Source organism: Phoenix dactylifera, chromosome 3, assembly GCF_051530095.1.
Source record: "Phoenix dactylifera cultivar Ajwa chromosome 3, Ajwa_hap1_PhDact_Kaust_v1.1, whole genome shotgun sequence".
Taxonomy (NCBI): Eukaryota; Viridiplantae; Streptophyta; class Magnoliopsida; order Arecales; family Arecaceae; genus Phoenix; species Phoenix dactylifera.
The window spans coordinates 48794423-48811407 of NC_143192.1; the positions used below are offsets into that span (position 1 = coordinate 48794423).

The 16985-nt window shown below is 37.1% G+C and overlaps 2 protein-coding genes across 2 annotated transcripts in view; both read right to left on the reverse strand.

The window, feature by feature from the left end:
- Positions 1-2866: 2866 nt before the first annotated feature.
- LOC148714427 (uncharacterized) lies at positions 2867-7397 on the reverse strand. Its single transcript, XM_088719352.1, has 9 exons — positions 7350-7397; positions 6649-6870; positions 6218-6577; positions 5489-5647; positions 5119-5400; positions 4835-5038; positions 4692-4744; positions 3933-4041; positions 2867-3214 (listed from the first exon to the last, which is right to left on the reverse strand). The coding sequence occupies exons 1-9, from the start codon at positions 7395-7397 to the stop codon at positions 2867-2869; spliced, it is 1785 nt and encodes a 594-aa protein (XP_088575478.1).
- Positions 7398-8911: 1514 nt separating this feature from the next.
- The window catches only part of LOC103710761 (uncharacterized), a 70374-nt gene continuing 62300 nt past the window's right edge, over positions 8912-16985 (reverse strand). The window contains 7 exon segments of the mRNA XM_088718782.2: positions 8912-8950; positions 8952-9047; positions 9147-9324; positions 12459-12962; positions 13070-13248; positions 16570-16725; positions 16803-16901. Coding sequence (XP_088574908.2) covers positions 8912-8950; positions 8952-9047; positions 9147-9324; positions 12459-12962; positions 13070-13248; positions 16570-16725; positions 16803-16901 — 1251 coding nt within the window.

The following is a 16985-nucleotide window of genomic DNA, read 5'->3' on the forward strand; positions in this document are numbered from 1 at the left end:
CGCTCAATTGTTATTTTAAAATTTAAATACTTAGTAAATCTGGAATGTTCGGCTTGATTTTTTTTTTACTTTCGTTTCTTTCAAGAAAAAAAAGAAACTAATTGTTTATTTAATTATCTAGTAGGATATAAAAGAGCTTAGAAGAAGAAGGAAAATATCCTGTCCGAGACTAAGCTGGGATCGTTAAATAGGAAATTGAACTAGGAATATATTTTCTATGCCTATCATACAGCTAAGAGGGAGAGCTGCATCCTCTTTAAAATTCAAGAAAATTTTTTAAAAATATAAAAAAATATATATACCATATCACAAGTCTTAAATTAGTTGGACTCTTCTTAATATATTCTATTAAAAATTAATTTACTTTTAGAGAAGCATAACAAAATTTGAGTCAAGTTCTCTTATGAACTCTTTTGTCCGTCTTTAAATTTTGTTTGGCATATCTATTTTGGACAGTAGAATTTTTGCTAGTAAAGCCTTTAATTAAAAAATTATTTATTTATTGATAATTGTAAAGTATTGCAGAACTTCAGCATGTCTGATAATAAAATTAAAAAAGTACTTTTAGTTTTAGAAAATAATGAGAAAAGATATTATATAAAATTTTTAATTGTCTAATTGTTTGTACCATCAAAGCTATCATCATAAAATAATCTTAATTTACAAATTATTTATTTTGATATTAAACTAAATAATACTATAAATAATAAATTTATTATAAAATATAAAATATATCATATATTATTATAGTATAATAAAATGATATCATTATTTTAGTATATTATAATAGTATTATATTATAATATTACTAATATCTCAAAATCACTTAAAACAAGCTTCTAGCCCTCCCTCCGAAAAACCTCTCACCTTGAGAACGGCGAGAAGAAGCTCTGGAAGTGACATCGACGAAGCTTTGCCAATTTCAAAAAGCGGAGGCTGCCGGTGACCAAGCTAAGGGAGAAATGCTGGCTACGCAAGCAACAGAAGAACAGGAAGGAGGTTAAAGACATCTCCTCATTTTGCTATTCCACAGACCTTGCTCTCGTATTCTTCCATGGTCATATACATATTATAACGTATTCCTTCAACATGCTGTGGCTTGGGATGCTATATATTGTTACATGAATCACTGACCCAAGTTTTGTCCCCATAAATAAATTCGGACCCAGGCAATCGAGCAAAGTGGGTTGATTTGATATTTCCAACCCATCTTGCCCCATGAAAAATCCGTGTACTTTGGTGGCACCAAGGTTTACGCTGATAACAGATGGAGTACAACCTGATCGATATGCTGATCAAGTGTGATCTTTGTGAAGACGGGCTTGGATCAAGGCGATCTTGCGCTAGCATCAGTCATTGTGCTCATTTCAGTTCATGGCATCTAAGCAGCATTATGGTGCACAGCGACCTTGATATGTAGATTCCCAGCTACAGCGGTGGCTATTTGACTTTGATCGACGATCACAGACTGCACCATCAGAGTGTCAACATGTTTGCATGTTGGATTGAGAAGCCATGATTACATGGTTTCAACAACTTAAATGGCAACTTGATTTAATGCTGCAGATTCAGCAACAGCAGCCAATTCCAATGCGCATAAAATTAAATTTACAAGTCTGATTTGTGAGCTACTGCAAGCTTAGCAAAGAAGATGCATGAGGCTTCTCTATCTCCAAATTTCATTCAGATCAATTGGTGGAGCTGGGACACAGTGACCAATGCAATCCAGAATACTAACACTTGATTCTCGACATGTACACTGGAAGATCTGAAGATTCCGAGAGCCGCCTGCTGCCTATCTGATCAAACATTTATTTATACCATCTGATGGCAGGCACCTCATATTTGTTTGCCTTCAAATATCACCCAGATGCAATGATGGATCTGAGAGTTATAATCTTTCAGACTAGATCTGGGCGCAGGTTGCAGGAGACCTAATGTTCTGGGAGCCGTAGCGTCCTAGACATAGGTCTGATCACTTGTCTGCTAGAACCATTTCAAAGAAGACGAATCAAGATTCTTTCCTGCTAATCTAACAACAGAACTGGGTGTTATAGCTTCCGCAGCTTAGTGCATCGAAACAAAATTTAAATCTGTTTTGGCACTGGCATTTTAATTTTAGGGGCTGAAGCAATTCCTCCGCGAGACCAATTCCAGATTTTGAAAGAAGGCTTATGAACTTTGTGACATCCATCTTTCAGCCAGATCCAATGATGGATCTTCCACTGGAATCATTTAAATTCTAATTTACTGAAATTGACGCTAGGAATTATTCACAAATACTTGGTAGAAATGAATCAGAGAGAAATTGAGCATGCCGCATTATGAATTTCAAAATAGCCGGACTGTTCTTAATAAATTGTTTTCCTATCGAAATAAATTTTTTCCAAGACAACTGATCTGTTGGGGGCTGCATCCGGCCACTTGGGTTCAAATCCTGCTCGACCCACCTCTGTCAATAGAAGCTCAAATCACTCTTGAATTCCTCACCGAGGCGCATATTCTGCATGATTATTTCACAAGAGTGGTCTCATATTCATATGAGTGCACCAAAAAGCAGTGAACATCAAATTGAAATGCCGCCATTCATTATTAACAACCAGGTTATCTCATTCTCATCCTCCTCTATTAGAGCTCTTGTTTTAGAATACTGTATTTGTACAAAAAGACCAAGAAAGGGAAAAAGAACCATACATGATACAGTAAGGGCAGTCGATTTCAGTAAAAGCAGGTAGCCCTCAGCATGTCTTCCCAATCATCTATTACCAGAAATGTCTTTAACCTAGTTTCCTTTGAAATCGTTTCTCCTCTTACATGTCCTCGCTGCTCAGATAGCTTGGATAATTGAATTCTACTAACATTGATCTCATCTTCCACCTGATGGAGCTTCTGAAGTTTGCTGACGGTCAGAAACTCTCATTGGCCTCCACTCAGACTCTTCTTTCAGCTGCCGCAATGCAATAAATTGAAGAGCCTCACTTTGGACTTGGTATATGTAACATGACCAAGGATAAGAGTCAGGTGCAGACCACACCATTTGCTCTTCAAAGAGTGCATCCTCTGCAATTCCTTCACGCACACAGTATGCAGAATCAAATGCAGGCTCTTCATAAGCAGCCAATGCCACACATCCAACTGCGATGTATCCCTCTGGTGGTCTTGGAAGCCAAATCGACAGAGGAGCTGCATAGTCCTCAGAACAATTTCTCCAAACCTGTGCACAGATGACAAAAAACTAATGTCACCAATTTCAAATAACCATCATGATCCAATTACTATCCACAAAGTTAACTCTACCCCTTAATAACTCGGTATCCAACTTATCCACAGGTGTATGCTTTTCTATCACAACACTGATTTTGTGGATGATCCAAGAGTAGAAAGAGCAAAGAAAATAGGATTAGTTGCCTCATGAAAATGTTTAGCCACGGCCAACTAAAATAGTTGCTGATTCACTGGCTCTACATTTTATCAGGGGAACTTAATACCTAACCCTTTGTTTGACTGCCACTCTACATGCAGTGCGGATAAAGTTAACATTTTACATGAGTCCCTCGGCACAGTTAGGCCTGTTCATGTACATGGTGATGCCTGTTTTGAACATGTTTTTGCATGAGCAGAGGATTAAACATGGAACAGCCATCAAAGTCAAGGGCCAGAAGTAAAAATTTTCAACAGAACCTAAACATAAAATGGCAAACAATTTAGGGGGTAGACGTCAATTTCCCATTAATGAATGTGCTCTGATAAGGTGATTACCAAGTCATTTCTTCTAACAGCAATATCTTTCACTCAAAGAGAGAGAGTTTGAAATTTTGAATAATTCCTCACTATTGTTTGGTAACAATAGCGATATGCTAAAATTGCACATTGAGAGAAGACCACTTTCACAAAGAACAATCAAAACCATAACTTAGTACTTTAGAACTTACCAGGTCATAGCCCATAGGAAGTGCAAAATTTCGGTCAGAGTCTTGGTAGATGGCTGCAACATGTGGTGGATGGGTGCCTACATGGGCTATGTCCCCTACAGAAATATACCTGAAAGAAACCAATATTAGAGCATGACTAGTATTCAGCACGTGCAGTGCACATGCTTTATTTAAGAGGAGTGTGCTGAGAAGCAGCAGCACAAAAAAAGAATGACAGGCTCATCACACCAAAAGAGAAAAAAATTGATAGTTATAAATAAATCCTAAACAGAGGCTTCAGATTCCAGCATGGTGCTGGACCCAAGGCTTTCCCACTACATATACAGATATCTCTAATTACAGTTTTACTTTTATCTGCAGTCTTCAAGTAGCAATGATTAGACTTTTGGTGCTAAATAGCATGTAAGCTATTGCAGGTAAACTAGACCAACACACTATAACAAAGCAGTAATCTAGACCAACTCTAGAATTCAACATTTCAGAAGATAACATACCCCGCAGAAGTTATATTGAAAAGAGGGCAGGCATATCAATATCAGCATCATTGAATAGGAAAGGAAGACTGATAATTACTGAAGAAATTTGTGTCGCATCATGAATGCTAAGTCCCAAGCATATTTGGGCTTGAAATTTACAACCCCATTGGTGTTAGCTTTATATAATTTTGAAGAAAGTATTGATTTTATAACTATTGATAGGATAACACGAGTAAAGAAAACTTCGACAAAGTTCTAGAGATCAGACTGAATGATAAATTACCCATCAGGACAAAAGGGCCTCCATATGCTGCATATTGTACCATCATCAGCAACCTATTAATGCACATCAATCACATATTGTGAGGCTGCAGATACTAGTAACGGAAAGGGGAAATCAATAAGGTAACTTCTTTAACACTCTACCTGCTTTGGAAACAATGTGCATCGACTTTTATATTCTTGTTCGCTGCTCCAGATCTTTTGAAAGTTGACACTGTACTTTATAAATCTCCTCTCATCAGAAATTGAATTTCCTCTTTGTTTTAACAAAGGCTTAAGCCGACTATGAGAATCCCTCCCATCTGTTTCATCCCATGCAAATTGTACATACCGCTGGCTTGAAGGAACCTATTCATTAAAAGTTGAAAAATGAGCAGATTGCCTATATTATCATATCACCCATCTACCAACCCACGCAAAGTACTAACCTTTAAAACTAAGATCTTAGCATCCGCTTGGTGTGCTTTCCACATTTTTCGTATGGAAGAACATATTACAACAGCTTGGGGTTCTTGCATTTCATCATCCTCGACACTGCACTTAATCAGCCGTACAAAGTTTTCTGACCTCTCAAAGTTCTTGAGATGAATAATCACGTAAGAGGGTTTTGGGTATCCTGCTTTAGCCAACTCCAATGCCAGAAGTTCTTCCCAGGGTACATCCCATAATATCTTGCAAGGCTTTTTGTCCATTTTATCTAGAGCCAAACACTGCAGTGGAAAGAAAACAAAGAAAAAATGTCAGTGATGATAAACATATCAGATACAAAGACAAGCAGAAGGAACTATAATTCCCAACCTGGAGCAGCATGACACGCTTGTTTGTTATTAGAACAATCCTTTGACCTGGCACAATGAAATGGTCTTCATAATAATCAGACCATGCAAACTTCGAAGGCTCTTTGAATAAATCAGTACAACCCAGATGTCTACTAGCTTCTGCCAGGTAGAGGACCATCTGGAAACGGTATATTAGTGAATATGTACAAACAGAAACTACAATTTTATTACAACAGAATAATTCAACTAAATGTTTATGATTAAGGACTTTATGAATTTAAATACTGCCAAAGTATTGTCGCATTATGAATTCCTAGCTGATTGCTTGTTAAAATTGAATAGCGCATCAATGTTTACATACTGCATTTTTCGGTAAGCCACTTGGTAAAATTTGATATTGATCATTAAAACCTCCAACTGTGGAAAGGTTGAAGTATCCCTAAAACTACAAGGCTTGGAATATCAATTAACAAAAGAAATGACTGGAATCGGGAAGAATGCCTATTGTTAAATCCAAAACTGAACTTCAAGAATAAATGGTGTTTCAAGGTTCACTAAAGTGATTTAGAATTCTCAAAAACTTAAAAAATATATATATAAGTAGAACAGGGAGAACTTTGATATCCAAAAACTACAGACTGTTCGAGCAACGAACAGATTCAGTTGTTCATTCAGTCCCTTTTTCTTCTTCTCAGACAACAGCAAAAGGCTACATTAATATTAAAATACCAGTAAGCGATAGATGTACCTGCCCAACTGCTTCTCTTTCATTATACTCTTTGATAACACCATTTGCACGAATAGCACGGGGATTTCTAATTCTTTGAGTTACTGACTTGTTATTTAAGATCTCTAAGCATCTAGCACAGCTGGCACCAATGCCATCTACTGTTAATGAGACAAAATCCAATGCTCCGCTCAATGGCTGAACAACAAACCCTAAAAACGCACGCCCAAGGCCATGAGCAATCCCCAGGGCACCATACTGTCTCGCACTCTCTACAGGTTTTCTCAGAACACCAGAAACTCCAAATGCTACACCTTGTGCAAGAGCTTCTGTCCCCTGAAGAATTCCATCACCTACACCCGTAATTTTCCTTGACCACACCTGAAACAGCTTGCAGTTTAGAGTGTGTGACAGAGGCAAGGAGGGAAGAAGAAGGAAGAGGAGGATTTTACCTGTTTCGAGCGCAATTGGAGAAACTGTCCATCTGTCGAAAGCTCTGCAAATCCTTTACTAAGTGATGCCAAAGTTGATTTTGTCATACCAAGCACATCAACAGAGAATATTAGATGCAAAGGATTGTGGATGAGATCTCTCTTAATACGATTTACAATAGCAGGAACTATGGAGCTTTTCCGCATGAACTTATTTCTGTGCATCACCTTCCTAAGATGCACCTAAGGCAACACATAAGAACTTAAGGAATCACAATTGGGTGATTTATAAGACCATTAAATTGAAGAAACTAGTTGAGCCATTAGTCTAGCATAAAAAGTATCTGGATATTTTTGATCCTCAGTTAATCTGTTTAATTTTAATAAACCATCCACGAGTCTTTAGGACTAAAGAAAGTTTGAAATCTCGCATGTGCTAGATACAAATATTAATATATCAAGCATATTATGTGATATGTGGTAATTTGATCCAATCCAGATTACTAAATAATAATTATTTATGCAAGCAGAACATCAAAAAAAAAAAAAAGCTAATGTAATCATTTGAGCATGGACCGATATCAAAATTAAACCTTTAGAAATAAGACAGTTTATTGAAATTGAAATTTTAATCCAGTTAGACTGAAAAATTTTCCTTTTGGCTGTTATTATTTAAGATGATGAATTTAATATATCACAAAGAAAAATCACTTTCCACTTACCTGAATCTTAAAAGCATTCCCAACAGCAGACAACACAGGGCTCCACATACCAAGGACACCATGCGGTCTTTGGGTTGGTGCAGTCTCCAATGACAGCTTCAACCGTATCTCTGAAACGTCAATCAATCTGTACAGAAAAAATCGTATCAAACTGGCAGTATATTCTACAAGAAAATTATTTCTTGTAGTCTAATACACCTCTTAATTCCTTTTCATTATTTTTATAGATACAAGTTATGAACAAGAACTCTGCCTTAAGTTTTAAGTTGATATTTGTCTTATAAGGTCACAGCTCCTATGGCAGAAGAAATAAAGTGGGTATTGCATCACAAAAATCAGACAGGATAAGAAATATGATTTCTTATTTCTCAATAATCGATAAAAATGGTGACTGAAAAAGAGGAACAGAAGTTATTCTGGAAGGAAAAAGTATGGATATATATATATATATATTAATTGGTTGCATATAGGATTTGGAGACTTGCTCCTATATAAAATGGATTGACTTATAATTGTTCTAAGCAATGTAACTTATGACCTCTAAAAGAGAGAGAGACTGATCCTATATGTGTTTGCTGCACCCAAGAAAATTATTAGTAGCTCATCTTAGTTTATTTTAAAGAGTGGAATAACGACGAGAAAGAAAAGTAGAGTAGCAGAAAGGGGAGGCAAAAAGGAAAGTTCATTAACAGGAAGCATGCCCATTCTCATATTTGTGAATACCAGGACAACCAAATAATCGGGCCAAAATTAGGGCTACAAATGATCTGAGCTGCTCATGAGCAGCTCAGGCTCGGCTCGGCTCGGCTCGGCAGCAGTGCATTTCAGACTCAGTTCAGTCAAAGAATGATCTGTGCTTAGACAGATTTCAAAGCCAGGTTCATAAACAAACCAAGCCTGAACACCTGGGTTATTCAAATGAAGTGGGAGAGCTGGGCTCAGCCTGACTAAAGCTCACTCAAAGCTTAGCCAAGCCGAGCTTGAGCAGGTTCTCTTGAGCTCAGATGGAGTTTGAGCTGAGCCTAAGCAGCTTGTTTAGGTGACGAGCCAGGACAGAGCAACCTGGTACTTGGCTCGGCTCGGCTTGTTTGCACCCCTACCCAAAATACAAGATCAACCAACAGTTAGTAGACAGCCACCAGTTACGCCACATGGATCATGCCAAAAACCCATTCTTCAAGTCCCAAATGACCAATAAAATGGCCCAACAGCTAGTAACAAAAAATTCAATTATTTACAAATCATGATGTTGTCTCCACGATTCCACACAACTTGAAGAGCAATTACAAAAGCCAAAGAAAATGACAGGCTGGCAGCTGCACATGCATTTTGAGCAACCAAAGGGGATAAGTGGATAACTAATTGGAAGTTGCCACTGTTTGGATTAGTACAAGAGCAAACTGTCCAATAGTGTATTTGAGTGAATAACAACTGGAATGCATGTGACTATCTTTGCAGACAATACACCAAATAAACATAAAGGAATTAATAAATCTACTAAGCTTGAATAGAGTTTCTAAAACTCATATTTTAATATGATGAACAAGAAATAAACACTTACTCTATACATATCTCTGGATCAACCTGAGCGACATTTGAGCCGCTGGGGATGCTATCTAGACGAAGATTATTGTAAAAATCCACCAATGCCCATATGATTGGCTCATGAATATTCAATCTCCAACATCTATCAGTTACCTAGCATATACAAAGAGGAATTGCTGGCAGTGTAAAAACATAAGACTGCCGCATTTAGAAGTCATTATTCTAAAGCATGATCATGATGCTTAAACTTACCCGGATGTAAACATAAGGGTAAATCTGAGTACCATCAGCATTCTCATTGTTCATTGTGATAGTCGCCTTGAAGACTGGATGGTTAATATCAGGCATATCCTCAGGTGCCAAAAGAACAGGCATCAATGTTAATGGAAGCTGGTTATCAAGTTGTAATTGCCCAATAATGAGTTTAAACCTGGCAAAAGGTGATATGTCCAAATGATTAAGAGAACACATGATCTATACAACTAAGAGATACTACAGATAAATAAATCTGGATACTTAATTTACTTTATAATTTCTATTTGGTAGTAAGGTGTATGGTCAGATGTAAAGTCATTGTTAATCCCAACAAATATATAAGAACTTTAAACCCCCATGGGAACCAATACTGCATAAAAACAGAGTGATCTTTTGGAGGCAACTTGGTGAAAGGCTTTGTGAAAATTATTCCAAATCAACTATTGCATTGATTTAAAAGTCGCATTACATGTGCATTGCTAGATTTATGTTTTCCTTTTTGTGTTTTGTGCGTGTAGTTAATAAGTACTTATGCATTTATGCTGGAGAAATAATGAGAGCATCTCCATTAAAACAGGGCAGAAAGAAGGTATTGCACATCTGTTGTGTCGAAAGGAAAATATATGACATCTAATGGAATCATTGAATTACAAAATTAAAAGACCACCACTTGCCCTCTGTCTATGACCGTGCAGGGCCAAGTGGAGCAGAGGCCGAGTAATTTTACTTGCTAAATGCAAATACTCTTGACTGGACATGCAATAATGTTAATCATGCATGTGCACATATATTATTCAGGTCATAGTTAAAAAATAAATGAAAGTTATACACTGTTAAATGTATGAATTACTGCAAAAAAACATAATTTTCTTTCTTAATCTGAAGTGACAAGAATTAGATTCTTGTAGCAATATTTACAACAGCATAAAAGACATGCATGTAGTGATGTTGCTGATCTTAGTTTGCACCAAGGATCGCCGAACCGGTATTAGTAGGTGTACCGGTCGGCCACCAAACCGGTACCACTGGTTCGGCCTGATTCACACATCTAAAAGCCCAAAAAAATTTGGAACTGGTGTGAACCGACCGGTTCCTAGCCGATACCAGCCGGTTCAGGCCGGTATGGGCTGGTACTGTTTTTTAATACCGAACCGGACCCGTCAGAGACCGGACCGGTTCGGTACGGGCTGGACCGGCCAGTTCAGCATTCCTTGGTTTGCACTCAATAAACATTTCTATATTAGCACTAAAAATGAGAATGTTGTAAATTACCTTGTTACAATGTTGATATATAAGCAAAATGCACAAATACTTTAAAGGAAGTGTTGACCGGCAGACAATGCTTATAACAATGATGAATTCAATTATATACACCAAAAGAACTCAAAACCATGCCCCAAATTCTGGCCCTCACAACCAGCCATCATATTCATATTACCAGAATCCTTATATAAACTTGAGGATACTAAAGATGCCAAAGTTCAAAAATGCAGAATGTTAGTCCCCACAAGGCATTCTTCAATTATTGATACCAAAGGGAGAATGAATTCCAATGGCACTGTTTAGGTATTCATACTTATATACATGCATGCTTGCTGCAAGTCATGCATACATACATGCAAGCACACAAACATAGTCACAACTCACAATGGAATAGTCAGCTAAAACAACTCCAGTTAGGGATCAAAACAGATCAAACAGATATATCCATATTTGTATCCATATTTTTCAAGAAATATGAATACGGGTATGAATATTAAACTGATATCAAAATCAACATCCATATTTGTCAGGGGGGCCATCCCTGCACCGCTCTCATTTTTTTTCACTTGACTCTGCTGGCTGCACTCATTCTAGAATGGTATGAGTAGCCGTTGTACCAGCAATCCAGCATGGAGACATACTTGCTTAAGAGTCCAATTTACTTCTTTGACAGGATTTTTATTAACATATTAAAAATTAAAATTTTTTAAAATAAAAAATATAAAATTTAATTATTTTTTATCAAATATTATCATTATTATTTAATTATAACATAAACAAAAATAATCATGAATTATCTATTTTTTAGAGTCTTGTAAGAAAAAGTATAAGAATATATATATATATATATATATATATATATATATGGAGTAAGATAATGTTTTTAGCAATAAAATTTTGAAAATATCTAAAAATAATTTCTCATTTTTTATCAAAATTTTCTTTATAGAACATAATAATTAAAATATGCATTATCACAATATACATAAAATGGTTATTTAATGACCTAGAAGCTTTTCAATAAGTAAAATAAACCACCTATTTATATTAGTAGCAACATCGTGGTTTGGTGGCTAGGTGCTTGCTTTTTTTACTGCAGCATTTTCAGTTCGACTCTTAGGCTTTACCTATTATTCTAGATAACAATAGATTTTTGCTGGATATCATGATCCAAGCTGGATTTTTTACCGAATATCCGAAGACGAATCTTAAAAAGCCTTTAAATCCAAATTCATATATGTATTTGGAAAAGGTTATAAATAAATATCCAAATTCAAATCTGAATCCGATTGGATACTATATTTTTCATCCGAATCTGATCCAAATCAGATATCAAACTGAATAAGGTACAGGCCGTGCTGGGCCTGTATCGAGAGAGGGACCATGGGAGAGAGGAAAAGAGAGAGAGATCGAGCGGGGGAGGGAGGGCTGGAGGAGGGTGGCGGACGCCAGCGGAGTGCCGACGGAGTATGGAGGAGGCCGTTAGCCTTGGGTGCAGAAAACGAGGCTCGTACCGCCGATTTTTTTAAGGGCGCGATCGGACCTTGTTTCATTTGAAACAGGGTCAGCGGCCGCGGCCCAGCCTCCACCGGTGTCCCGCTTTCTCTCTCTCCCTCCCTTCCCCGCTAGCTCTCTCTTTCCTTCTCCTTCTCTGGCTCCTGCAATGAGTTCCATTTTCATTGCCGGAACCGTACCGGTGAGCCACCGGTACGATTCGAGATAGCCGAAACCATTCGGTTCAAGACGGCTCCGCCGACCTTAATCACAATAGAATAGTCAGCCAAAATAACTTCAGTGATATGCTAAACTAACATATCTACTTATGTTGCTAAACAGATTATATGATATATCTGTCAATATATTGAAGCATTAAGTGTGCAAGCATATAATGCCAAAGCTATCAGTTTATATAACATAGCTTTCTACAACACTATAACTCCCAATGTGTAAGTATATTTTAGAGTAGAATCTTGTGGAGCATCACAGAACCAACTGAACTAGAAGTACAGCTTTACAATTGACATCACTAACATCTTACATTCTTACCTGCTTGTTGTTCCAGCATCATACCCCGTTGAATACGAAAGAAAGACTTTCTCCAAGTACAGATACAAGAGCTCTTTTGGTCTATGATCTATGAGTGATACCCCCACAACCCCCAGTTCAATAATAAGCTCCAAAGGTGTACTAGTCTGTAGATGTGAAGTGCCCCAGTTGTCCACAGTTACAAGATCATGCTCCTTATGTGATCCCAATTGTAAGGTTCTGTCATCAGTGAATCGAACAATTTTGATATCTCCAAATTCCATGACATGAATCTGGATACCCTGTGCTCTCAAATCTGTACAAATATCTGCTGCTTTGTCCAAGTTGACATTTTGAACATAAGTTTCAATTCTATTATGGATACCAAGATCGAGAAGCTTCTGCCCATATGGGTCATCCCAAGAGAACTTTGTCGTAGAAAGTGGTTCCAAGTGGATCCATGCATCTTCATCTAAACCAGACTGGCGAACACTGATTATTGTACTGAGAGTCCTGTTCTCAATTCTGGAAAACAGGATATTACCAATATAAGAATCAGCAATTGAATTCAATATATAATCCCTATAATGTTATTAATAGCGATGAAATCTAACATAGAAATAAATACATACCTGATAGGACCATCTGCTGACCCCAAACGGAATACAACTAAGAAACGTGAACCTTCCTCATAACCACGAACTTCCGCCCTTAAAAATCTCCTGTCATGATGCTTTCGTAACACTATAGTGATGGTGTCTTCCTTTACAATTTCTACAGGAAAACACCACTGTGTTTCTTCCAGCCGAACCTGGACCGTGTTAGAAGCAAATTTGATTTGAACAATTAGATCATGCGGAAGACAATTCCCATATAACAATTAGGCAGATTCAATAATGGAAATGTAATGAACCCAAGAATACTCAGGAAAATAAAGTAAGTTCAACATCTGACAGAGACTCATGTATGATTTCATATTTTATACAATATTATATTAAAAAGAAATAAGCATTAAGGAGTACCCTTAGATGTCATTCAGATTCAGAAAATGTATCTCCAACAAAATTCTTAACCTTACTAACTGCAATTGTTATAGAACATGTAAACTTGACAACATGAAGCCCCTACATTTAACAATTATCTAGACATGAGGCCCATGAATTGGTTTGAAATCCTGATTGGAAAACATCTGCATGCAGAAAGTACTAACTGGAAGGGGAAACTAATCTAACAGATCCGGTAATCTGAGCTCATACAACATCAAAATAAGTCTTTAACGACTTCACACTTCGAGAGATTCTACGTGGGGAAGGAAAATAGCAAAATTCGATATCATCTATTGAACCAAGTAAACAAATCTTATTGAGGCCATCTTTTTTTTTTTGTTGCTCTATCATCTATCTCAAAAGATCATTGGGTAATTGACATTGGATTCGGTTTCCAAGTGGAGAAAAGAGATTCTTATTTGTCTAGTATATCTATTGCTAATCTCTAAATTACTCATTACAAGCCATATAATATGCATACACAAATGGTGAACCCAAGAAACGAAAATATGTCGCACCACTGTCAATCCATATTTTTCATGTTATCTTAAAGATGAAGGTTAGCTCGAACAAATTGCAAGCAGGCAGATATCAGAGGAAGAATATACATATACACAAAGAACAAGCGCAATGCAACCAAGATTGAAAGACATTTAGAGTTCAGTTAAATTCAGGCAAACAACTTACTGCATTGTTAAAAACCTAACAGAAAAGAACCAGAATTAATTCACATTCTTTTTGAGTATTATGGATAATTTTGCAGTCATGCTTCAAAGGATGAAAATGGTATGGGCATCTAATAGTTATTCAAATTACTCATACAGATAAAATGATAATGTCCCAATCAGGGTCAGCGGAACTGGTAATGGGCACCATACCGGTTCCCCGGCGGCACGAGTCAGTACTGGCTTGCGTCGTGCTGTGCCGGGCCTGTACTGACAGAGAAGAGGGCGAGACCGTGGGAGAGAAAACAAGAGAGAGAGAAGAGGGAGAGAGGGAGGGAGAGAGAAGGAGGCTGGCGGACGGTCTCCCGCCCAAGTGCCGGCCTCTGCCGGCATCCGCCACCCTCGCCGGCTTCCCTCCCTCCCCTGCTCACTCTCTCTTTCCTTCTCCTTCTCCGCCTCCGATAACGGTTTTCGTTTTCGTTGCTGGAACCGTATTGGTGAGCCGCCGGTACAGCTCGAAACGGTCGAAATCGTCCGGTTCAGGACGATTCCACCGAACCTGGTTCCAATGGTAAATTGTCGTCATAAAAAATTAAATTAGAATAAAATGATAACGATAAATTAATTACACACAATGGTATATGGTAGGAAAACTACAAAAAAAAAGCCTTGACTTTATGTCATCTACTTTAAACTGGACAAATTACATACACTTGCCCTATCGTGTTCGCTTTATGTGGTTCTTATTTGAAATAGGAAATAACTCCAACTGGTACATTATTTTTACTGTATGTTATATTCCATCGTAATGTATACGCATGCTAACCATGAAACATTACGCCTATGTAATTGTATATTTGCTGGTCAGAGATACCAGCTGATAATGCTACATCACATATGCAGATAAAATGTTAGTTCATGTTCTGTAATTTAAATTATCAATGACAAGAACAGCACCCTCTATAAATATATGTATATGAATCTGTCTGTGCATGTGCTTTTTTCCATTTTCTGAGGAAGAAGATGATCTACAGTGAGGTTCACTGCATCCATTGCAACTTCTGTTCCTCAAGTTTTATGACAGGGCTCATACAAAGGCTCAAGAGCATTCAAGATCTTAAAAAGACATTTCACAAGGAATCCAACCATAATTGAGAGATCCCCACAAGTGATCATATCTGCACAATGCAAGAATCGTCACGTCCTCATTCACTATTAGCTGGACTTTAAAAATTTCTAAAACAAGACGTCTTAAAATTATTGCATGCTTAAGGATCTTTTAAACATAAGTCCTTTTGAGCTTGAACTTTCATCTACATCTGTCCCTCTGGAGCACTTTATTCTCTTCTTTCCTCTCAACACTGTAGCACCACTTTTGCGTTATCCTTGAGCTTCAGGTGACACCTGAGCATTCTCTCATTCACATCAACTCTCATTGACCCATGACCCAAGTCATAGATGTCATGCTACTCCAGATGATTCCTTGAAAGTTCATCCATGACTTCTTAATAAGCCCATAACAAGCCTCAACCATGGCTGATGCCCAGCCAAGAATATTTACATTTTTCTTTGACAAATTTTTGCATGCACAAAATGGACAGGTTATTAGTTTCTAAATGAAATCATATTTTTGCTTCAAAGTAGTAGCAATATATACATATATCCATACATACATAAATACATATATATACATCCACACATAAATACATACAAATGTCAATAATTTAAACCTGCTCCTAAATTTGTCTTCTTCACCTTTTATGGTACTTATTTCTTATTGAAAACTTTGATTTTGGTATTTTATTAAAAAATGGTTCCAATGAATGTTCAACAAAATTTCAAACCAACATTTGATTTGATTTTCAGTGAAAACTTAACTTCATTGGCCATGATAGATGCTCGCTTGCTAAGCTGTGTAGCTTATTGACCAATGGTGTGACTGATGAGATCCATATTGGACTTTATGAAAAAGTGGACTTAGTGACTCAAAGTTGCCCCCTTGGATCTAGTGATTGTTGACATGACACTTAGCTCGCATCTTGTTTGTATCTCTAAGGGAACAATATGTTTAAGTTCGTGAATCTTTTTATTTAAAAGTTATGGATTATAATGCAATTTTGGTTAAGTTACTTTAGTCATATGGTTTCTTTTATGATTATCTTCTAAGTATTAATGTCAATTTTGAATGACTATGATGATCACACCTCGAGAGTTGGAGGAAAATGAAGTCTTTGGCCGTGGCTTTGCATGCATGCTTTAACCTTCATCAATATATAAGGTCAGCATTCGTATGATACTATGATTAATACATGTAGACACATCTATGCACCTCAAAATTGTATGCATGCCATACTTTTTTCTTTTAAGATATAGAATCAAGTAATCAACAAAGAAAGAGAGCGTAAGGAAGCTGCAAAATACTTGGAGTTTATCGGGTCCTCCCGCTTCCGAATAAATGAAAGAAACTCTCGAATCAGTTTTATGCAGGACCTTAGGTTCATCTCCAACACCAAACTTAATGTATAAATCTTCCCCAAGTCTGTTTGTGAATGCCATGTATGGACGTATGGAAATAACCTGAAAAGATCAGAAAAATTTACATACACCTATTCAAAATTGAACTTGACCAATACCAATCATGTCAAGTTGATTACCTTTGTAGGAACAGCTTGATAAGGGGATGGTTTGGAGGAAACAAGGAGCCGCATACAATTTCCATCAGTATCATAAGCAGAAAGATCAACTGAACCGTCCTAAAATGAATAGAAATAATAGAAATAATTAGAAAGTTTCTTTACCTGCTAATTGGACACAGCACAAGAAGGTAAGATAGCAAT

Coding starts and splice junctions, on each gene's coding strand:
- LOC148714427 (XM_088719352.1), bottom strand. CDS start 7,397: ATGTGGAGCCCTGTGTTGTCTGCTGTTGGGAATGCTTTTAAGATTCAG. Junction 5,401..5,488: donor AGCGTGTCATGCTGCTCCAG/GTTGGGAATTAT, acceptor TTTCCACTGCAG/TGTTTGGCTCTAGATAAAAT. Junction 4,042..4,691: donor AGGCCCTTTTGTCCTGATGG/GTAATTTATCAT, acceptor GGTTTCTTTCAG/GTATATTTCTGTAGGGGACA.